Genomic DNA, 24,680 nt, shown 5'->3' on the forward strand with positions numbered 1-24,680 from the left:
AGTGGCGGGGAAGAAAGCCTTCCCCACTATTTGGGCCAGGGTGGTGATCACCTAGAAAAGGAAGTTCAGACAGTTCAAGCTTGTCAGCCAGAACTGGAGGTCATCAAAATATTCCACAATAGGAATGCTCTGGGAGCACAGTAAGGGTAGCATGACTTTGGTAAATGCACATATGTGAAGAAGAATGGCAAAATGACAAGCAACAAACTGAAGCTGAAAAAATCGGAACACACAAATACACATCCTTGATGTCCATAGAGGCCAGAAAGTATTCTCGATAAAAGAAGGCTATGACAGACCTGCTGGAAACTCCATAAAGAAATTCTGGTCCTAAATGAAGACATTTAGGACCTCGAGATCCAGGATAGGATGGATTTTCTCTTTTGGTTTGGGAACCAAACAGGTTGAAGTTGAACCCTTGGAACTATTCTGCCGCATGTACTTGGGCGATGACCCCCTGCTTCAGAAGACGCACTAATCTGTGTGATTACACAGGTGGGTTGGAAGACATTGTCCAGGAAGGGGGCCCGAGAATGGAATTCTAGCTTGTGAAAATTCCTGTTATCTTAATTGTACAGTATAGGACAAAAGGCTTGTATTCAAAGTCCATGGGAAGTTCCCAAGCAATAAACTGAGGGGTGGGCAACAACATAAACAGAGCTGCCAACAAAAAAACAAGAGCAAGAACCTGGAAATACACTCAGATGACAATCTTTGAAGTACTTTTTGGCTAAAACCCACATCTACTGAGACCTGAACATCCACCTGGTAAAACTGAGTACATGTCAGAGGACCAGGCGGAGACTTTACAAATCTGTGATACCGATGCTTGATGCTGAAAAGCCTGAGAGACACCAATAGCCCTGATGGAATGGACTTGGAAAAAAAATGGAGGAATCCTTTAAGGGTGTAGGCCCTGGAAAGAGTTGACTACTCCACCTGGCAATGCTGGAGCACAGGTTGTAGGCAGAACAAAGAGGAACTCTTGTGAATGAAGTCTGTGACTACTAGTTAGACCCTGACAGCCCTGACCACAGGCAGTGTAGGGCAATTTCACTGACATGTTTTGGGGCAGAATAGAGAGAAAGAAGTACAATGTCCTCATTAAGGAGGAAAGAGACCACCTTCGCTAAAAAGAAAGTTTTGGTCTCACAACTTTTCCTTGTGCAAAAAAAAAAAGGCTCTTTATAATTTTTTCCCACAGCTTTCCCTTTGTCACAGAAACATACGGATATAATGGATAAGGAGATTTCACTGTCTGAAGTTCTGGAGACTATCAAACAGTCCAAACCCTCCAAAGCTCCTGGGCCTGATTGTTTTACTATTTTTCTATTACAAACACATTTGCTCCACTATTCGCCCCACATCTGGTCAACTTTTTCAATGTACCTAGACAAGGCAAGCCATTAGACATGGATACTAATAGGGCTCACATTAGCATATTGCCCAACCCCAATAAAGATCCTAGTGTTTTATTTAATTGCAGGCTGATATCGCTGGTAAACTGTGATCTCAAGCAGCTTACCAAAGTATGCGCTAACAGACTAAACGGCTTTATAGTAGGGCAGCAACTAAAGATTATTTTCATAAACGATTAGATGGCCGCTTATAAAAACCTCGAAAAAAAAATTTGGTACATACCGTAATTTAGTTAATGTGAAGTAATTTTTCTTGAATATCTTAATGCAGTGGTAAATAAAATAGCCAGCTACAGTGGGTATAGAAAAGAATCACACCCCCCCCCCCCCCTTAAACATTATCACATTTTGTTGCTTTTCAGCCTAAATTGAAGATAGATAGTTTTTGTTTTATCCAGCTGTATTTACTCGGTGCAGCTTATAACATTCAAGTGACAGATATAACATCAACACGTCTGAAAGAAAAAAACAAAACAATGAGTTGGAAAAAGGATCACCCCCCTTCCTAAAATTGATTTGTAAACTCACAGGTGTAGCTAATCACCTTTTCAATGGCACACAAAGCCATTTAACTTTCAGCTGTGGTCATTTCGATTAGCTCAGCATGAAAAGAACTTTCCTGGAGCATTTCAACACCCTGATAGTGCAAAAAATCAACTATGGGGCACTGTCAAAAGAATTTTGAGATAAAGTTGGACAAGCACAAGTCAAAAGATGGATAACAAAAAAATTCAAAGGCTTTATCAATCCCTAGAAGCACAGTAAAGACTATATGACCACATAGTGGTTGAAGAAGAAAAAGTTGAATGTCGTTGCATGACCTAGTCAGAGCGCAGACTTAAACCTCATTGAAAAGCTGCGGAATGACTTGAAGACTACAGTCCACAAATTGTCATCATCAACTTAACTGAACTTGGGCAGTTCCGCAAAGAAGAGTGGGCAAATATTGCAAAGTCTAGGCGTTCAAAGTTAGTAGAGACATATCCCAACAGACTAAAGTTAAAATTAAAAGGTGGTTCAACAAAATACTGACACAAGTGATTGATTCTTTTTCCAACTCAGAAATTCTGTTTTTGAATTTTTTTTAAAAAAAATTTCTGAAATGTTAGTGTTATATTTTTCACTTGGATGTTATAAGTTGCACTTCGTAAATACAGTTGGATAAAACAAAAAGTGTGTCTTTATTTCGACCTGCAATGTAAAATGTGATTATTTTAAAAAGGGGGAGATTCTTTTCTATATCTACTGTATATGGTTAGGGAATAAAATATCCAATCCACTCTGAGAACAACAAACAATAGAGATGTGTATACAATTAGAGGTTGAACCTGGTACATACCATCAAAATCAACATTTTTAAAGAAAAAAAAAATTGTAAAAAAAAATGTTTCAGACAGGATTGTAATATAATATGCATGACAGATTCCCTTTTCATAGGCAGGTAGATTGATACCAGCTACCTGGGTCTGCTGTCACTTATGCTGGCCATACAAAGACAAATTTTTAATTCGAAAATGTATGCTTTAAGAAGATTTCCTAATAGTTATTGGGGCCAAATAGATGTTTTTGAGCACAGCGACGGGAAAATGTGAAGTAGCAGAATAGTACTTATTTTTTCTATCAAACAAATTTTCTAACAGTGTACAGTTAGGTCCATATATATTTGGACACAGGCACAGTTTTAGCTTTTTTCAGGTATTTACCAAAACATATTCAAGCTATTGTTATATAATGGATATGGGCTGAAAGTGAACTCTTTCAGGTTTAATTTGAGGGTATGTACATTCAAATTGGAGAAAGGGTTTAAGAATTACAGCTCTTAAGAGTAGCCATCCCCTCTTTTTCAAGGGACCAAAAGTAATTGGACAATTGAATCAAAATCTGTTTCTTGGCCAGGTGTGGGCTACTCCTTAGTTATTTCTTCATCAATTAAGCAGGTAAAAGGTCTGGGGTTGATTCTAAGTGTGGCATTTGCATTTGGCATCTATTGCTGTGAACCTACATCATGTGTTCAAAAGAGCTGTCCATGCAAGTCAAACAGGCCAATGTAAGACTTCAAAAATGAAACACATCCATCAGAGAGATAGAAGCAACATTAGGAGTGCAAATCAATAGTACATTCTGAGGAAAGAAGAACGCACTGGTGAGCTCAGCAACATAAAAAGGCATGGACGTCCACGGAAGACAACAGTGGTGGATGATCGGAGGATCCTCTCTATGGTAAAGAAAAACCCATTCACAACATCCAGACAAGTGAGGGACACTCTCAAGGAGGTGGGTGTATCATTGTCAAAGTCTACAATCAAGAGAAAACATCACGAGAGCAAATACAGAGGGTTCACCACAAGGTGCAAACCATTTATAAGCCGGAAGAATAGAAAAGCAAGATTAGACTTTGCCAAAAACCATCTAAAAAAAGCCAGACCAGGTCTGGAAATCATTCTTTGGACAGATGAAACTAAGATTAATCTGTACCAGAATGACGAGAAGAAAAAAGTGTGGAGAAGGCTTGGAACAGCTCATGATTCAAAGCACACAACCTCATCTGTAAAACATGGTGGAGGCAGTGTGATGGCATGGGCATGCATGGCTTCCAGTGGCACTGGGTCATTGGTGTTTATTGATGATGTGACAGAAGACAGAAGCAGCCAGATGAATTCTGCAGTGTTCAGAGAAATACTGTCAGCCCAGATTCAGCCAAATGCAGCAAAATTGATTGGATGGCGCTTCACAGTACAGATGGACAATGATCCAAAACACACTGGAAAAGCAACCCAGGAGCTTTTGCGGTATCTTTGCCCATTCTTCCTTACAAAAGTCTTCCAGTTCTTTGAGATTTCTGGGCTGTCTGTCACGCACTGCTCTTTTAAGGTCTATCCATAGATTTTCAATTATGTCGAGGTCAGGAGATTGTGAAGGCCATGGCAAAACCTTCAGTTTACGCCTCTTGATGTAATCCCCCGTGGATTTCGAGGTGTGTTTAGGATCATTATCCATTTGTAGAAGCCATCCTCTCTTTAACTTCAGCTTTTTCACAGATGGCATCAAGTTACCATCCAAAATTTGCTGAAATTTTATTGAATCCATTTTTCCTTCTACTCGTGAGATGTTCCCTGTGCCACTGGCTGCAACACAACCCCAAAGCATGATTGAGCCAACCCCATGCTTAACAGTTGGACAGAGGTTCTTTTCATTAAATTCTGTGCCCCTTCTTCTCCAAACGTACCTTTGCTCATTCCGGCCAAAAAGTTCAATTTTAACCTCATGGGTCCACAGAACTTGTTTCCAAAATGCATCAGGCTTGTCTATATGTTCATTTGCAAAGTTCAAACGATGATTTTTGTGGTGAGGACGTAGAAGAGGTTTTCTTCTGATGACTCTTCCATGAAGACCATATTTGTACAAGTATCTCTTTATAGTGGAATAGTGTACCACAACTCCAGTGTCTGCCAGATCTTTCTGGAGGGATCGTGCAGTCAAACGTGGGTTTTGAATTGTTTTTCTCACAATCCTGCGAGCTGTTCTGATATTTTTCTTGGTCTTCCAGATCTTGCTTTAACTTCCACTGTTCCTGATGACTGCCATTTCTTAATTACATTCCGAACAGAGGATATTGACATCTGAAAAAGCTTTGCTATCTTCTTATAGCCTTCTCCAGCTTTGTGAGCGTCAACTATTTTCAGTTTTCTAGACAACTGCTTAGAAGAACCCATGGTGCGGATTGTTGGGGCAAGGTCAGATGAGTCTGGGCATTTAAAACCTTTGAGATTGACATCATCTGGTCTTCCCAGACGATGATTGAGAACAATCCATGACACTGGCAGGTCTCAGCTTTGCAAAAGGGGCAGTGCATGCTATAAATTCTGCAGGGGGCCCAAACTTTTGCAGACACCATTTTTTTGTTTTCTGTTATTTTGAAAGTGTAAATGATGGAAATAAAATCTAACTTTTGCTGACATATTATAAGAATGTCTAATCTGTAATTTGATGCCTTTTGGAGATTTTTCCATCTTTCCTTGGCTTCTTTATGCACATTAATACAAATTTTTAGCTGGGGGGCCCAAACTTTTGATCCCCACTGTATATACACATACACACACACAGAAGTAGAATATACAGAATTAACAGGGAGTCGGACATAATGCTATATGACGAGAGGAGTAGGAGGATATAAATCTTTTATATTAAAGTAGTACTAAAGGCTGAGATTTTTTTGCATGGATATAATCTCTTTAAAAGAGAAGTCTGGGGTTTCTTTTTTAAATATACTTACCTAGGTGGTTGCAGCATCGATCCGATGCTGCATCTGTCCCCTGCTGGCTCTAAGGCTGAGAACTGAGTGATTAGACAATGCTGATAGCTCAGTTCTCTCTCTGAGCAGAGAGCCAGTGACTATCAGTCACCGCCATCTGCTCTACCCCGCCAGTGCTCACTGGAGCACTGGGCTGTGGAGGACGCTGCAGCAGCTGGCTCAAGCTCTCAGCGAATCGCCGGGTGCTGCTCCAGGCTACTGGGTAGATCCTGACCATACGGTCGCGATATTTCCCCATCCTGGACTGGCTGAGTGATGTGAGCCAACAGCGGACTTTAGCCTACTGTCGGCTGAAAACGGGTTAAGGAGTGCAGAACAGACTGCACTTCTGTGATCCACAGGGGAAGCACGGCCGAACAAGCTTTGGCTGTATTTCTCTTTTAAAAATAAAATGCACAATACTGGTTACTTTTACTTTAATTATAATGCCTTATATTACCTCCAGTCTATCAGCCTCCAGATTTTCTAGGTTCAGAAGCTGATCTTCTCAGCACAGAGCCCTTAAAGCGATTGTAAATATTGGATTTTTTTTTTTTACAAACTTGTCATACTTACCTGCTCTGTGTGTGGTTTTGCACAGAGCAGCCCCGATTAACCTGTTTCGGGGTCCTCTACTGGAGCTTCTGACTCTTCCTGCCATCAGAGTGCTCCCAGAACAAGTCGCAAAGTATAGTATAGAGTGCCCCTATACCAACCCGCAAAGTATAATATAGCGTGCCCCTATCTCAAGGTAAAAAACAAAAGAAAACCTTCTGGCCTTTAGAATCACCTTAAATCAATTCCTTTTCCTGCCCAGGGCGACATGTCCTCAGGCACTTTCTGACAGCATTTTCTGATATGTAAACAGATAATTCATTCTGTATGCATGCCAACTAATTGGCTGACCAATTAACTGATTATGAAAATAGTTGACAACTATTTTCATAATCGATTAGTTGTTTCAGGCCTAATTTTCTAGCTCATTACATTAATGTCAACCAAGTGGGCTTCATGCTAAATAGACACAGGTGGCAGACCAAGTTAAGAGGACGATAGAGCTGATCTCCTTACTACATTCAAGTTGGGTTGGTGGCAGGCAGAGGTTGGGTAGGTTTTGGTCATTAGATTTACGTAAGGCCTTTGACATGGTCTCCTGGCCTTATTTATTCTATGCACTTTATAAATTGAATTTCAGCTCCGCTTTTCTCATGCTCCTATAGACTCTGTATTGAATTCCGCACTCATAAGTATTGTGTCAGGTATCAGGCAAGGGTGTCCACTATTGGCACTACTATTTATCAGAGTGATTGAAACCCTAGCTATCACAATTTGTTCTGACCAATGAAAGCGGGAAAAAACATCATAAAGGCACTCTTTCTGCTGCTGATCTACTTCTCTTCATCACATCTCCAAATACTGCCCTTCTGAATCTAATGGCATTGCTGGGTCGCTTTGAATCAATATCAGGCCTCAAAAAGTCAATTCCGAGAAATCAGAAACCCTTAACATAAACCTAACGGATATTGGAGAATCTTCGAGCTCAATTCCCATTCTCCTGGCAAACACACTCTATAACCTACTTGTTAGGGTGTTAAATTAACTCTCAATATTGCATCTTTATATAGGGTTAATTACCCTCCTCTGTTTACCAAACTAAAGCTTGTTGGGAACAGGAGGAGTCCCTTATTTTACCAATTTCCAAATCCTTCAGTTGACAGCAGTATAGCTTAAGAGTCTCTAGAATTATGTGTTCCTTAACAAACGAGAAAAATCTGCTCACTGACAACACCAGACACAAAAGCCACTATGACAGACATGTTTTCCAAGGAGGTAAGTGAATCATCATCAGAGAAAGACTGGGTTTATCCCCACACTGTGAGAATGTTCCACATGTTCAAAGTTTTATAGAGGAATTGGGGAAAAGAAACTATTTTGAAGTTGGATACCACCAATTGCAGCACAGTTCCACAGGTAAGCTTTACACTAGGACACTGCAGTTTTTCCAACATCTCCTGGAGTAGAAGATCTCTGCTTGAAAGGTACCCAGGAAAATGCCCAAATATTCAAAGCAAATGTAACAGAATCAAAGATGAATTGTCAAACATTCAAAATCTATTCAAAGTCCACTAAGGCCTGCATGGTGATTGACACATTGGAGTGCAAGGCCAGGTGGTCTGTGCTCTCAGCAGATGATCAATCAGGTTTCAGATGAATGGAATACCTCAGAAATGAAGATGACCCAGGACTGGTGTGAAGACCTTTGTGGGACCAAGACAAGGCTGAATTGTAAGTGCCACAAACGGATAGTGGCTGTCACCTATGCAAATCTAGGAAACTGCTGACAACCTGGAAAAACTTTGTAAATGTACATCCTTTTATACCAGTGGATGCCAAAAAGTCTCTGTGAGGCAATAACTGACATAAGAGATTCAATCTGAAACTTTAAAAAGGACATACAAAGGCATTTACAGCCATTAAATTGAAAAATGGGATGAATGCTGCCTTTGAGTTTAAGAACTGTAAACCTGTTTGATTAAAAATTTTTGGTTTGGGGAGCGAAAAAGATAACCCCCTGGTTTAACAATCTCTTATAGTGGCTGAAAGAATCTGTCCAACTTCAAGACATAGCAAAATACAAAGTGAAGAACTGAAGTGGAAGACGGAAGCAAAGCGTTATTCTGTAACCTTGGGATATTACTCACCCACACATCAGATATGTACAATTAATGATTTTGTCCAGCGAAGAGCCAAAAAGATGGTCTTCCTCGACAGAAAGATGTAACAAAGCCTTTTTATACTGCTATGAGCATACAGAAGTATACATTTAACACATTTCTACAGCTAGGAAACTGCACAAAATCAATAAAGTTGCCATTTGTTGTCTTACAATCACAATATGTTATCCAGGTTCATGTCACTAAGCTTCAAAATAAAGAAACTAGAAAAGGGCAAATATTGTTTCACAACAATGTATATGACCAAACAGGTTTCCTTACCATCCAGGTTGTGGGCAGTGCTCAGTGCATGTAGTGTTTGCTCACACCACTGGGTGAAGCTATCAGCATACTTTGTTGCTCCTTGAAACAGTCTTACAAGCTTTTCTTCTTGCTCAACCTTCTTACTCTGTCGGCTGTTCACCCCCGAAGACTTACTGAAGAGACAAGATAGTAAATGTAAATTTAGTACAGACATAATTTACCTGCAAACAAACACTGTATTAAAGAGAAACCGTCATGAGGAGTGACTACTAAGTTTCATTGGAGCAATTAAAGAAATACTGTACATGGGGATTCCAAAATAAATTGGATTTCAAATATATATTATCTTTTGCCATGCTGCTCCACTATGTGGCTCCAATATTACCAGTGAAAGAACTGCAACAGTCATGGGAAAAGTCTTTAATTTTGACCTTGAAAAGAAAACCTATTTGTATCCAAGCTAGAAACTTATAAAAGGAAATAAACCTGCCACAGACCTTGGCAATAACTATTACCTCATAGTGGCTGTAAACCTCAGGCATGAATATGAACAAAGCATATCCATCTGTAATATGTATTTTTCTCATGAGCAGAGCACGTTCACTCCTCTCTGCTGCCTCATTTTGCTGTTTTCAGCATGAGTTAGTTCAGAAACGTTTTCCTGACACCAAGAGGTAAAAAAGGTGACAGCAACACCTTGGTGAAGATCTGAGGTATAGATGAGAGATCCAAGGAAAGGGCCATGAACTGGTAGTGCAGAGGACCAACAGCAAATGTAGGAATCACTGGTATGCTGAAAATATAGGGACATGTAGGTAAGCCAGGAAACCTCCTGGGTGATTGGAGGCAAATACAGATTTAGTAGATTCCAGGTGATATTTTGGTACTTTAAGTATTCATCATTATACTTCATAAATTGTGGAATGACACCTTGAACCATAAGACCTAAGCTGGATGGGAAACTGCTATTCTGAGTAATGACACAGAAAGCTTACAGGTGAGACACTAAGGAGAGGCAGTAATTAAAACTCTAGTACATAGCCCTGAGATAGCACCTCCTGCACCCAAGTGTTTAAGATGCAAGTTGTCCAAGCATCTTCAAGGTTAACAAATGCCTAAGTAGGTGCACATCTTCATACTGCAAAGGCTAACAGATTTACAATGAATATGGGTATACAGAACTTTTGAGGCACTAATATATACACAAAAACATAAGGAAATGTAAAATTTCAATATTTTACCTTATTACAGATGACATATACATATGATAGTAGTGTCCATCGACTTAGGCACCTTCTTAAACAAATTCCAATGGACACTACTATCATATGAGTACGTTGTCCATAATAAGGTGGACATGTTACATGAGAGTAAATATTGTATACTCATCCAAAATACAATGTTTTTTATTCATGCCTTTGATGTAACAATAAAACATTGAAATTTTACATTTACTTATTTTTGTATGTGAATACTGGTGTTTCAAAAGTCCCATATACTGATCCATTGTAAATAATGACATAGTCATTTCTACCCATTGACTACAGCAGAAGGCTTGTCTGAGTGTTCAGCAACCTCTGAGTAGCAGGACTTGAAGGTGGAAAGGAAAGCAAGCATTGGGGAACTCAACGTGGCGGTAGAGGGGGAGAGGACTTTGTAGCTTGCGTCTTAGGTTTCTTCCACCTTACTTGCCATTGGTAGCATTCTTGATTTTGTCAGAACTGGTCTGAAAAGACGATATTCCTCAAAGGCTGTGTGAATCAAATTTTAGCCAAAGTGTGCTACGCATATTCACTGATATGAGACATGCAACAATCACAGCTGAAGTTTTATGCTACAGCCATTTACTCCCTGTTTTTTTTTTTTATAAGTGAGAAATCAACCACAGCAGCAGTTAGATCCATTAAAGTGCATGTTACTATAAAGAATCCCTTGCAGATTTTGTAAGTTTGCCCATTTACAAAGAAATGAGTGGTCTATTATTTTTTATCATAGATGTATTTTAAATGATAGAGACAAAATATCAGCCAAAATCCAAAAAAACCCAAAACAAATGTTATAAATTGAGTTGCAGTTCAGTGAGTAAAATAAGTATTTGATCCCCTACTAACCAACAATAATTCTGGCTTCCACAGATTGGCTATGTGCTCATGTGGTACACAGATTAGTCTTGTCAATTTAAGAAGGTGATTATAACGACAACGCGTTATGTCTATAAAAGACACCTATCCACATAATATTTTTCTGGGCAACCACCATGGGCGAGACCAAAGAGCTGTCAAAGGACGTCAGGGACAAGATTGTAGACCTGCACAAGGCTGGAATGGGCTACAAGACCATCAGCAAGAAGCTTGGTGAGAAAGAGAAAACTGTTGGAGTGATTATTCGGAAATGGGAGAAATGCAAAATAACCATCAATCTCTCTCGGTGTGGAGCTCCATGCAAGGTTTTGCTTCATGGGGTAAGGATGATCATGAGAAAAGTGAGGGATCAGCCCAGAACTACACGGGAGAAGACTGTGAATGATCTCAAGGCAATTGGGACCACAGTCACCAAACAAACCATTGGTAACACAATATGCAGCCATGGACTGCAATCCTGCAGCGCCTGCAAGATCCCCCTCCTCAGAAAGGCACATGTACAAACCTGTCTGAAGTTTGCCAATGAACATCTAAATGATTCAGAGAAAGATTGGGATTAAGTGCTGTGGTCAGATGAGACCAAAATTGAGCTCTATGACATTAACTCGACTTGCGGTGTTTGGAGGAAGAAAAATGCCGACTATGACCCTAAGAACATCCTCCCTACAGTCAAGCAGGGAGGTGGAAACATTATGCTTTGGGGCTGTTTCTCTGCTAAAGATACAGGCCGACTTTGCCACATTGAGGGGCCATGTATTGTAAAATTTTGGATGAGAACCTTCTTTCCTTAGTCAGGATACTGAAGATGGGTTGTGGATGAGTCTTCCAGCATGACTAAGACCCAAAACATAACACCAAGGCAACAAAGGAGTGGCTCAAGAAGAAGCACATTGAGGTCATGGAGTGGCCTAGCCAGTCTCCAGACCTTAATCCTATAGAAAATTTATGGAGGGAGTTGAAACTCCTAGCGACCGCCATGAAACCTTATGGATTTATAGAAGATCTGTAGAGAAGAGTTGACCAAAATCCCTCATGAGATGTGTGCAAACCTGGTAACCAACTACAAGAAAAATCTTACCTCTGTGCTTGCCAACAAGGGTTTCTCCAGCAAGTACAAAGTCATGTTTTGCTTGGGGATCAAATACTTATTTTACTCACTAAACAGCAACTCAATTTATAACATTTGTATCATGTGTTTCTTCTGATTTTTGGTTGATATTCTGTCTCTACCATTTAAAATACACATATGATAAAAATTATAGACCCTTCATTTCATTGTAAGTGGGCAAACTTACAAAATCTGCAGGGGTTCAAATAATTATTTTCCCCACTGTATAGTTCCTAAAAAATAGTCTTTTTTTTTGTAGTCTGCCTGTGTATTTGCTAAGTACCTGGTGATCCTGCCAGTTCCTCTTGGTTGCCGTTTCAAACTGAACATGATAGGCACAGAAACAGATCTGCCCTAGTGTGGTTAGTTTTCATCCCATCTCCTGACTTGGAAGCTACAGGACGGTGTACCTGTAGTCAAATTCAGCTGCCACATCACCCGTCTAACCACTACAGTTTGAAAAACAGTGGCAGAGCAGTTTAGTATTACCATGGAGAGTTTTGTATGACATTTGATGCAGACGTTGAGTGTCTTCTGTAGGCTCCATCCCTTGTGCCTCAGAGCATAGGGGGACTTGCAAACACATGACTGGCAAAAACCAACATAATTTTCTTTAAATTTTATTGGGAATATATGTTATTGTGTCTAGTGTCACTGTGTGGCTTGTACATCATGTATATTCACATACAATTTAAGGGATGTTGAAGGGCAAGACCTGCCAGTGGGAACAGAGCTCTAAATAGAATAAAATTAATTCAGCCTGCTGTGCTCCTACTAATATTGTGAAAACAATGACATATAGGCGTCAGAGAATTTAGTATTGTGCATTGTGTACAATTTGCCTGCAAACCTATAATTGGCTGTGTCCTGTGTTGCCAAGACTCCTGCCACTGAATATACTCCTGTATATAGTAGATACAATTCAACAGGAAAGGGATAGAAGATGCCATGTGATTCACTGTCTGCTGCCAGCATGCAGGGTTATTAAAGGGGCAAGCGCTGCTCGCCCAAAGGCTTAAACAGTCACTCACAAGTACCCTTCTGCAGCAAAACCAGCAGTGTCATGGCGTGGGCATGTATGGCTGCCAATGGAACTGGTTCTCTTGTATTTATTGATGATGTGACTGCTGACAAAAGCAGCAGGATCAATTCTGAAGTGTTTCGGGCAATATTATCTGCTCATATTCAGCCAAATGCTTCACAACTCATTGGACGCCGCTTCACAGTGCACATGGACAATGACCCAAAGCATACTGCAAAAGCAACCAAAGAGTTTTTTTAAGGGAAAGAAGTGGAATGTTATGCAATGGCCAAGTCAATCACCTGACCTGAATCCGATTGAGCATGCATTTCACTTGCTGAAGACAAAACTGAAGGGAAAATGCCCCAAGAACAAGCAGGAACTGAAGACAGTTGCAGTAGAGGCCTGGCAGTGCATCACCAGGGATGAAACCCAGCGTCTGGTGATGTCTATGCGTTCCAGACTTCAGGCTGAAATCAACTGCAAAGGATTTGCAACCAAGTATTAAAAAGTGAAAGTTTGATTTATGATTATTATTCTGTCCCATTACTTTTGGTCCCTTAACAAGTGGGAGGCACATATGCAAACTGTTGTAATTCCTACACCGGTCACCTGATTTGGATGTATATACCCTCAAATTAAAGCGGACAGTCTGCAGTTAAAGCATATCTTGTTTGTTTCATTTCAAATCCATTGTGGTGGTGTATAGAGCCAGAAATGTTAGAATTGTGTCGATGTCCCAATATTTATGGACCTGACTATCTTTTACACTGCAGAGCAGCACCTAGTAGTGGGATGGGCTATCCAGGGGTGGTCTAAAGTTTTTTTTGACTGCCAGTGTGCAAGCATCCTGTAGGCAGAAGTATAACCTAAAAGGTTAAATATTTTTACTTACCTGTGCATTCTATATTTTGGATTACAGCACATTAACTAAAATCATAGATCATGGGTTAATATGCAGCTACCTTTAGGTGATTGATCACTGGCAAAAGCTTTTCTGGGATGACTCCTCCCCCATATAACTCCACCCACTTCTTAGGACTCCAGTTTTGTAACAAAAATAATAGTACACATTGGAGGGACCTGTATCCTGTATTCCAGGATGTCAATATCCCTGTATTCCACAAAGTCAGAAATTCCTATTACCTTAGTTATGAACAGAGGACTAGTTGGTGGTCTTTTAAACCTGCAAAATGGATGCTTGATGCTGAAAAAACTAAGAAACACCAACATATCTGATGGAAAAGAAGGGAGTAATGATTTCCTTGAGGTCATATGCTTTGGAAATTAGCTGCCTGAGCCACCTGGCAATGGTGGAAGAATAAGCAGGATGACCTTTCTTGGGACTCGGAGGACAAAGAAGTACTCAATTCTTCCTCCATCTTGAAGTATCAATGAAGAATCCTTACTGGAGGGAAAGCATGCACCAATCTGAACATGGTCCAAGAAAATACCAGGGCATCCATAACGAGAGCCAGGGGATCCCTGGACCTAGTGACAAACACGTCTATTTTTTTTGTTCAATCTGAGGCCATGTCAATCACATCAGGCTTTCCCTATTTTTGATAGAGGAAGGTGGTCCCACTACCTTTATTCCAGGAGTTGAAGACTTAGGAAGTCCACTTGCCAATTTTCCACTCCCAGTATGTGGATAGCAGAACACATTAGAATGTGGTTCTCCACAGAGGAGAGAATCAACTCTTTCAGAGTTGCCTGACCTCAGGCTCCCTCTTGGTGGTTTATGTAGGCCACAGTTGTGGCAATGTTCCACTAAACCCTAAATAACTAGTACAGTGTAGGAGAGTCCGTCTCATGACTCTCAGTTCTAGAATGTTGATGCGGATCATTAACTCCTGTGGGAACTAGGTTCTCTGGATAGTCAGGGAATTGTAGATCCTAGCCTAGACCATCAAGCTTGTGTCTGTTATTACCATCTTCCAAAGAGAGCATAGAAACAATTTCCAAGATTCTAGGGCTGAGAGGGAAAATCACCACACTAGGGGGATGTTTGCCTGGCTGGACAGCAGTAGTGGGCAAACCAGAGACAGGATCTGTTTCACCCACATTGTGAAAATGTTTATTTCTGATTCATCAGTGCCAACAATGAGCATCTCTCTGATGTCTACCGGAGGAGCTGCAGAAAGAGAAGAGGGAAGAGAGGTGATTTCAAATCCCCAGAATGGGCACGGACAGCTCATCACCCATGGAGGTAACCACATTGGTGACCGGAGGTGGGGTGGAGGATGGTGGTGTTCGTTCACCTTTTAATTTTTTCTGAAAAGGTTAACTAAGAGGTGTGTTTTTATAACAGTTTGAAGTTTAGCTTTAAATGGGAAAAATGGTTCCTGATCCCTTGTGGCAACTGAATTTATCACGCTTTCAACATTCTGCTAAATAAACGTAGAACAGAAAGAAGGGATACAGCAACAATATTGTTATAAAGGAAAGAGTAATTCACCTTCATGAATTTTTTCCTGTCATGTGAAGCAAGGTGGTGACTAAGCACCTTATTTTTGAAAAAGAGGAAAGCTATTCTCTACGTCCACTTTTTTAAACCATCCAGGGAAGGCAGTGAATACATCACATGGCCTTTGGTGGGTATGTAGTTCTCCTTGTAAATGTAAAGTATGAAGTGATGAAACTAAAATATTGACCTACCAGCAAGGGGGATTTACTAAAAAGTCTCAAATTATAGTCTCTGTAGCTATCCTCAGGTAATTCCGGTCTAACCTTTACTGTACAACCTGGCATATCTCCCTTGTTATATTATAATGTGGTTTGTACTACAAAACATATGGCTATATTATATCTTGTTGAGTAGACACCCACCCAAAGATATCTGCCTTTTCAAAATCCAATACCTTGTCGTTTGTGATACCTGGTTGGGGATACCTACAATGTATTGAGGTGCTATATTATTACTTCTCTGTATTTGTATACTGTGAATGTAATGGTTTATTCTGTACATACAAAAACTTTGTAATAATCATTTAGGACCACCTACCTGCGCCACCAATAGCGTAATGGTTTATTCTTTACATACAAAAACTATGTAATAATCATTTAGGACCACCTACCTGCGCCACCATCAGCGGCCATGGGTGTCAATCACCTGGTCCTGGCTGGTGACTACCAGCAAACACTGACAGGGAGCACAGCTGCATTGTTTTCAATGCAGTTCTTCTCCCTGTCAGTTTGAGCACACTGATCCGGATCACTGAGCACAGCCTTCCGGATCAGTGTGCTTACAGTGGGGCACACACCCCGCAAACTAGTGAAACACTCCCCTCACACAGTTAACCCTTGGATTGCCTCCAAATGTTAACTCCTTCCTCCCCAGTGCCATTAGTACAATGTCTGTTTATTATTTTTTTTTTTGCACTGATCACTGTATTGGTGTCACTGGAGATGTCAGTCCCCCAAGTCAGTCCCCCAACCCCCCCCCCCGTGTCAGAATGTCTGCCACAGTCCCTCCATAAGTCGCTGATCACCGCCATTATTAGTATATTAAAAAACAACAAAATTCCAGTATATATACCGCCAATTTACATGTATCGGGATTTTTTTTTTTTTTAGCAAAGGCATGTCGCAGAATACATTTTGGCCTAAATTTATGACGAAATTTGATTTTTACTGGACATGTTTTATAGCAAAAAGTCCAAAATATAGTTTTTTTTTCTCAAAATTGGCGTTTTTTTATAGCGCAAAAAGACAAGCTGCACAGGCGATCAAAAACCATCAAAAGAAAGAACAATTAGTGGGGAAAAAAGCACGTAAATTTAACTTTGGTGCAGCGTTGCAAGACCACGCAATTGTCAGTTAAAGTAACGCAGCGCCATAACACAAACCACTTCTGTATCCGCTTCCGGACCGCCCTATAGCAGAAATACTGCTACAGGGTGGCATGGGTATGCAAAATGAGAGAGAGAGAGAGAGAGAGAGAGAGAGAGAGAGAGAGAGAGAGAGAGTGCGTGCGTGTTTCACTCTCCCGTGGTTTTCACACCCCTCTCAGATAGTGTCAGATTGCCCATCAGTACACCAGTAATCACATTTAACCCCTTGATTGCCAGGAACACGCTCATACACAAACCTCCATTGCTAGTATAGTGTCTCAACGGATCAATATCTTTGATCAGATCAGCACTATACCAGTGTTCACATTAGTATAGTGTCCCCAAAAACGCAGCGCTAGCGAGATCAGCCCTGGAACCTGCCAGTACCTGCGTTTAGCCCCCACGCTTACCCCCTCCCCCTTCTCCCCCAGCAAGGGCAATGTCAGCAGGTCACTGTCACTTGATACATTGCACACAAAACCGCAGTGTTCACAGAATCAGCCCTAATCTCTGTTAGCACTTACCGGTAAATTCTGATGACTCTCATATGCAGCAGAGTGCCAGTACTAGTACCACGCTACCTTTTGGTGAACTGGCGAGCACCAGCAGCCTAGTACATCCTGGTGTTTCACATACCAATACTGCAGTATGACTTGGTGACGTGGCTAGTCCCATAAGTGCAGTACAAGCTGGTGCGGTGGCGAGCACAAGTATTGTCCCGCAACTACCAAGAATTCACACACAGGCCCGTAGAGCCCCTAGTATCATTCTGGATGTGCTTGCAAATCCCGATTAGCAGCCCACAAATTCTGCAGCACCCATACTTCCCCCATTCACTGCCCAACCCGGAATTCAGGTGGAAACAGTAAATTTAACTACTCCCCTTGATTTTTTTTCACAGATGATCTGTATGCATTGATTGTGGATCAAAGCAATTTATATGCACAACAATTTATCGCCGCCAACCCAAATTCAAACCTTGCCAGACCATTTGCATGGAAACCCATTATGGTTTCTGAATTTACATTTTTTTGGGGCCTAACCCTCAAAATGGGCATTACTAAATTTAAAAAAAAAAATTAATTGCAGTTGTATTGGTCCACAGACCCGATCATCATATGCCCGTGTTCTCTGCTGCCGTGGCCAGGCATAGATATGAGTGTATAATGCGTTTTATGCATTTCAACGACAGCAAACTCTGTCGTCCTCGAGGTGACCCTGAATTTGACCGGCTCCACAAAATTCAGCCCCTTGTAAATCACATTAACCAAAAATTTGCAGATATCTATACTCCCCAGCAGAAAATCTGTGTTAATGAATCCCTCGTTAAATTTTTCTGGCCGCCTGGCTTTCAAGCAATTTCTACCCAGCAAGCGTGCCAGATATGGGGTCAAGATGTATAAGACCTGTGACAGGGCAACAGGCTATACATACAAGTTTCGGATTTACGGAGGGAAAAGATAGTCACGTGGAGCCCCCCAGATTCCCAGACTACATGGGAAGTGGCAAGATAGCAATTGGTGTCATTCTTTTTCCATATGGGGTACCACTTATACATGGCCAATTTTTATTCAGCTACAGGCATCATTCTGGTATTGATTTTTTCAGCCGGCGATCGGCTTTCATGTAAAAGCAATCCTAGTGGCCAATTAGCTGCAGGATTGCTTTTACAAGCAGCAGGAGATGATGCCCCCCCTCCCCCACTGCCTTGTCGGGCAGTCCAGGGTCATCAGGGGAACCTGAGAATGCAGCCGGTGTTTCTGCCAGCTGACCATAGAGCTGATTGGAGACTGGAATGGTGCCAATCATCTCTATAGTCTAAGAAATCGGAAGCTACGAGCATTTCATCACTTCAATTTCGCAGGATATAAACAGCGCCATTTGTGAAATTGGGAAAGCATCTGATCACACCGATCTTGGTTTAATTAGATAATGTAACGGCAGAGGAGATATCTAGAGTCTGCTAGACCCCAGATTTATCAAATACCACCAAAAGAAAGCTCTATTTGTGTAAAAAAAAAAAAAAAAAAGGACATACATTTCATTTATGTACCGTATTGCATGACCGCGCAATTGTCTGTGAAACTAGTGCAGTGTTGTATATAAAAAAAATGGCGTAAATGGCAGTATCTATACCGCAGTTTGTAGACACTATAACTTTCACACAAAGCAATCAATATACACTTATTTGGATTCTTTTTACCAAAAACATGTAGCAGAATACATTTTGCCCTACATTTATAACTAACTTTAAAGTTTACTGTATATTTTTTATAGCCAAAAGGAAAATATATTGTTTTTCTTCAAACTTTTCAGTCTTTTTTTGTTTATAGCACAAAAAAAAAAAAAAAAAAAAGTGCACAGGTGATCAAATACCACCGAAAGAAAGCTCTATTTGTGTAAAAAAAGGACGTAAATTTTGTTTGGGTACAGCATTACATGACCGCGCAATTATCAGTTGATTTAGTGCAGCGCCGAGTAGCAAAAAGAGGCCTGGTCATTAAGAGGAGTAAATCCTCTGGAGAGCAAGTGGTTAAAAAAAAGAAAAAGAAGAATTTCTCCAAGTGACTAGAGGGACTTAAGCAATGTACTAGTTTAAAAAAAAATAAATGTCCGATTAGTATCACCTCTTCTGACATGTTTTGTAGGGATTTTGCAGTGACCCTCAAAGTTGCCCATTAGTGAAAATAATACAACTGAAGCCAAGGCTGTTCTAGCACAGAACTTCTGTAGCTAGTGCAGGGGAATATTCAGTTTTTACCTGGCATTGTTCTTGTTCTTGTTGGTGGTGTTTCGAGGTGCCACCACTTTCACTGCTTCATCCCAGAATCCTCCACTAGAGCTTTTATTTTCTGGACTATTCCATATACTACTTATGGATTCAGATGACCACTGGGGGCTTGTGTTATTGTTCAGAGTACCCCACACAGAGCTTGCAGAGGTGATAGTGTTCTGAAGCTGCTATATATAAAAAAAACAAAAAAAACAAAAACACAAGAAATGATCACACATACAATTATTACTATACATGGCTCAGAGAAAATCTCATTTCTCAAATTTAGCTACAACTTTACAACTGAGTAAATTATGGAAAGCATATGAGACTCCCAAAATCTAGCAGTTTTTAGTCACTGGTACTCACAGACGGGGCAGGCGTAGCTGGAAGAGTAATGTTAGGTGGTCGGCCGCGGCCAGCCTGTTGATGTATCTTTTGCATTTGCCTGGCTTCTTCCTGCTGAATTTCCAGAAGAGACTTTGTATTGCCAGTAGACTTTCCTACATTGCCCCAGCCAGGGGCTTTTTGCTGCTGCTGTTGCTGCTGCATACACTTTATCTCCTGCTGCTGCCGTCGAAGCTGCTAAATAAAAAAAATTTAAAAATGAAAGTACAATTTCAGGTAACAAATTAGATTATATCCAATGCTGAATCTGAGACTACATGTTCAATGGTTTTCTGAACCTTCAGTTTCAGAGTAGACTACAGGCGTCACTTGCACTGGTTCTGGGTGTTAATATGGGCAGTACTGGGAAGCAATGTGAGCCGTTTTGGGCATACATGTGGGCAAGGAATGTTTGAACGAATTGAAGAACAGTGACTATGTGGCATAGGAATTACCTGGATATGACTGAATAATTCCAATCATTTCAAACCCACCCAGCATCCGGTGGCATCTATAGAGTCACAAGAACTACAAAGAGGAATCTATCCAGCTGAGCCACAAGAAAAAAAGCGAAGGTACAGAAAGGATAACTAAGGGCTCTTTTATACATGCGGCCAGATAAGGGCTTGCTCAGACATGTGGCCAGTGGGTAGTAAAGGTACTGAGCCATGGTTTTACCACTTTCCAACCATCCACCTAAACAAGGACACGCAGCACCTCAGGGCTGTAGACACGCTGCAACACTTTGCGGTAAAAATGAAACCCACTGTCACATTTTGCAAGGAGTAGCACTGATAAAAGAAACCCATTTAAGTTAATGGTGTCGTGGTGCAATCAGCCTGCAACTGCTTGCATTGCTCATGTTGGGTGGTTTGGCCTTTTGAAGGTTAAAGTCGCCGATGAGAAGGAGACATCACTTCCCAAACACCTGTCACCCGACTTCTGAGAAGCAGCTAACCACACATCACTTTTCAAAGGGGTGGCAAGGGTTGCCATGTGCCTGAAAGAGCCCTAGCATTCTTGAGACAAGAGAGCAACAAGAATGTAAGATATCAGTTAGGCTGATATTGATTATTTGCAAAAACTTCATCCTGTGTAGCTTCGATGTCCCTGATTCCTGTATCAACCACCACAATTCATTTGACTGGCTTCTCACGAATGGGAATGGCCATAGATACACCGAGATTGAACCAATCCCTGCTGAACCAGCTGAATTTCAATCCATGCAACTAGTTTAATGGTGAAAAAGCTGGAGAAAGTCAGCCCACGCACCTGGGCTGCACTTCATAGGAGTAGAAGTAGACTGGAGAAACGTATAAAAGAAAGAAGGTGCCTTTAAGTGCAGTAAGACTATATTTATTTGATAGGTAGGGATTAAAAACACTCACAAAAGGTAACAATAAATCAAGCTAATAAATTACATTGTTATGCTTGTCTGTGGCTCTCCTGTCCCAGCTCCTCTTGGACCTTCCGCATTGACCAGCAGTCAAAAGGGGAGCAGAATCACCGACAAGATGGCCGCAGCACTTCTGGAATCAGTGTGGGACACACGTGACCATAAGTAACGTCACTAGGGACGGTAGAGCATTTTGGAGCATGCACAGAGCTCTTATGTCAAACCTGAGCCCAGGAGGGGATAGAGCTTGAAATTACAGGGGGCGGAAACGGACTAAAATGCCCAGAATAACATCAAATATGACAAAAACAACACAAGAAAGCACTCAACAAGAAACCATAGTTAAAAGTAGTGTACATAGACAAATAGGGCAAAAAAAATTATTCTACAAATCACAAAATAGTTTTCGTGATATGTAGCACAATTACTTTTTTGCCCTATTGTTTGTCCATATATACGGTCTAACTATGATTTAAAATATTTTAACAGATGACTGTTCTGTGGATAGGCTGGTTCTTGTAGTTCCAAGCTGATCCACATCTTTGAGCAATTTTTTTTTCGTATCTTCGATATATGTACTCATACTATCCCAAGCCATTAGAGTGCTTTCTTGTTTTGTTTTTATGTCTATTTGTCATATTTGCTGTTAATCTGGGCATTATAGTCTGTTTGAGCTCACTATAAAATCAAGCTCTATTCCCTCCTGGGCTCAGGTTTGACAAAGGAGCTCTGCACATGCTCTGAAACGAGTTACTGCCCTTAGTGATGTCACTTCTGGTCGCATGCGTTCCACGCTGGTTCCAGAAGTGCGGCGGACATCTTGCCGGTGATTCTGCTCCCCTTTTGACTGCTAGTCGGTGTGGAAAGTCTGGAGAGCAGTTTGGACAGGAAAGCCATAGACAAGTATCACAGCTGGATTTCTGAGCTTGATTCATCATAATCCGGGTTTTTAATCCTTACCTATTGAATAAATATAGTCTTACTGCACTTAGAGGTGCCTGCTTTCTTTTATATTTTTCTTCAGAGTAAGCTTAAAGCCTAATGAAAAAGCTGCGCACAAAAAAGTGCAAGGGGAGGGCCAAGGACTAGCCATCAGTATTGCCTCCCGCAACTAATCTTTTTCCCAGAACCTAATTCTGCCAGTTCTGTGTCTGTGACCATATTGGTAGAGTAGCAGGCGCTTGTTCTAATGTCATACCCACCTTTGCAATGATTTCTGATCTAACTGATAAATGATAAACATATAACTAGTGGGGATCATGAACAGCAAGTGGGCAGGGTATGCCTTAGATCACACACACAGCAAATATCCAGCTTGAGGCTATGTCACATGTCATTAAAGTGACTGCAATTTCTAATTATTCAGGGTACTGTGAAGCCACAGAAAACCTTACAAGATATTCCCTTATAAGACAGCAAATCACTTTGTGTCTGCTTACAAAAGCATGAATAAACTTGTCCCACATTTTAATTAAAGTTGAATTTAGACTAATTTTTTCTCTACAGTATTCGTGACCTTGGGAATTAAAGATGGCCCACATTTCGCAGGAAGCTGTATTCTGTAAAAAATCTTCACTGCAGGAATGCCCTGTCCTCTTTCCATGTCTAAATGTCTGCAGTTGTGGGATTAACAGTTTTTGGGTGTCCAAGCTAAGCTGCACTAAAAATGATCTAACAGGGTCCAGCCCCCTTCTGCCGTTTCATCCAATATGAAACGTTATTTCATTGATTACACTGCTTGTAAAATGATCTGTGAATGGGATAGAGTCTGATGAGTTACAGAACTCTTTCCCTCATTCACAGATTGCGTTCCAAGCAGCGTACTCAATTAAAGAACGTTTCTGAATGGATGAAAGGGTAGGAGGGGGTGGGTTCCTGTCCAATCATGTTTAGTGCAGCTCAGCCTAGAGACCCAAAGCTGTTAAGTCAGCAGTACTGGATTTTCAGAGATAGGAAGAAGGGCATCCCTGCAGTGAAGAGTTTTACAGAATCCAGCAGCCTGCACAACTTGTGACATACTTTATTCCAGGAAAGTAATGTCACTAAAGCTGTAGAAAAAAAAAAATTATATTTTAGCTAAACTTCACCTTTAAAAATTGTGAGGTAGAGACCAAGACAGAAATATCCTGAAAGCCTGCAGTTTATATTTTTTGGACCAAAAATAAATTACTGTTACAATTTTGTTCACAAAACATGAGCATTTTGTAGGTTTATTTCAACGAAACCATGAAAGAAGCATATATTCTACAGTGTGCTAAAGGGAGATGTCTAGATTCTAAAAGTTCATTTAACGAGATCAATAAAGACAATATCATGAATATAAAAAAAAAAAATGAACAGACCTCCTCTTGGCTCTGCCGTTCCCTCTCCTCCTCAAGCTTCTGTATCTCTGCCAAAGACAATGCTGACTGAGATGATCCTATAGAATTCACCTGCTGCCCCCATGTGGATGAAGACGGTAGCTGAGAGGGTAAAGCACAAAATTAGGCCAGAGTAAAAACATTTCCTCTTATTGCATCAAAACATGTTACAACTATAACAAAAAAATACCGTTAACCACTTGCCCTCCCCTCCATAGGATTGATCCCCCCTTCCTGACAAGGCCATTTTTTGCAATATGGCGCAGAGTTTCTTTAACTGACAATTGCGCAGTCATGCAACGCTGCACCCAAATGAAATGTATGGCTTTTTTCCCCACAAATGGAGCTTTCTTTCGGTGGAATTTGCTTGTGCGGTTTTTATTTTTTGCGCTATAAACAAAAAAAGACCGACAATTTTGAGAAAAAGCAATATTTTTGACTTTGCTATAAAACACATCAAGAAATTTTTTTTTTTTTTTTAAATCACATTTCATCTCAAATTTAGGCCAAAATGTATTCTGCTATGTTTTTGCTAAAAAAAAAATAAAAAATCTCAATACATGTAAATTAATTGGTTAACGTGAAAGTTATACCATCTACAAATGGTGGTATATATACACTGGAATTATTATTTTTTTTTTTTATACTAGTAATTGTGGCGATCAGCGACTTATAGTGCGACTGTGGCGGGCATTCTGACACTGGGAGGGAAAACTAACTGCCACTGACATCCCCAGTGATACTTATACAGTGATCAGTGCTAATAAAAAGCACTGATACTGTACTAATCACACAGGGCAGGAAAGGATTAACATCTGTTTACATACAGACCTCTCATCTGTCAGTGTTCCTCGTGATCGCCGGGTGTCGGCGGGGAATCTCCAGCAAGGACCCAGTGATCAACAGCTGTAGCCATCAATGGCTGCGTGCGCGCCCCCTACCCGGAAATACAAAATCATGTACTTCTGCTATAG

General features: G+C 40.7%; 1 protein-coding gene across 1 annotated transcript in view; it reads right to left on the bottom strand.

The window, feature by feature from the left end:
- GIGYF2 (GRB10 interacting GYF protein 2) overlaps positions 1 to 24,680 on the bottom strand; it is a gene marked incomplete at its 5' end in the record, with an annotated part of 153,929 nt that overhangs the window by 10,924 nt on the left and 118,325 nt on the right. Inside the window, 4 exons of the mRNA XM_089666000.1 lie at positions 8,706 to 8,860; positions 19,552 to 19,751; positions 19,933 to 20,145; positions 23,689 to 23,808. Of these exons, the coding sequence (XP_089522126.1) occupies positions 8,706 to 8,860; positions 19,552 to 19,751; positions 19,933 to 20,145; positions 23,689 to 23,808 (688 nt within the window). The remainder of the gene's footprint in view (positions 1 to 8,705; positions 8,861 to 19,551; positions 19,752 to 19,932; positions 20,146 to 23,688; positions 23,809 to 24,680) is intronic.

Source organism: Staurois parvus, unplaced genomic scaffold (genome assembly GCF_062004578.1).
Source record: "Staurois parvus isolate SC_StPar_1 unplaced genomic scaffold, SC_StPar_1.0 ptg000049l, whole genome shotgun sequence".
Classification (NCBI taxonomy): Eukaryota; Metazoa; Chordata; class Amphibia; order Anura; family Ranidae; genus Staurois; species Staurois parvus.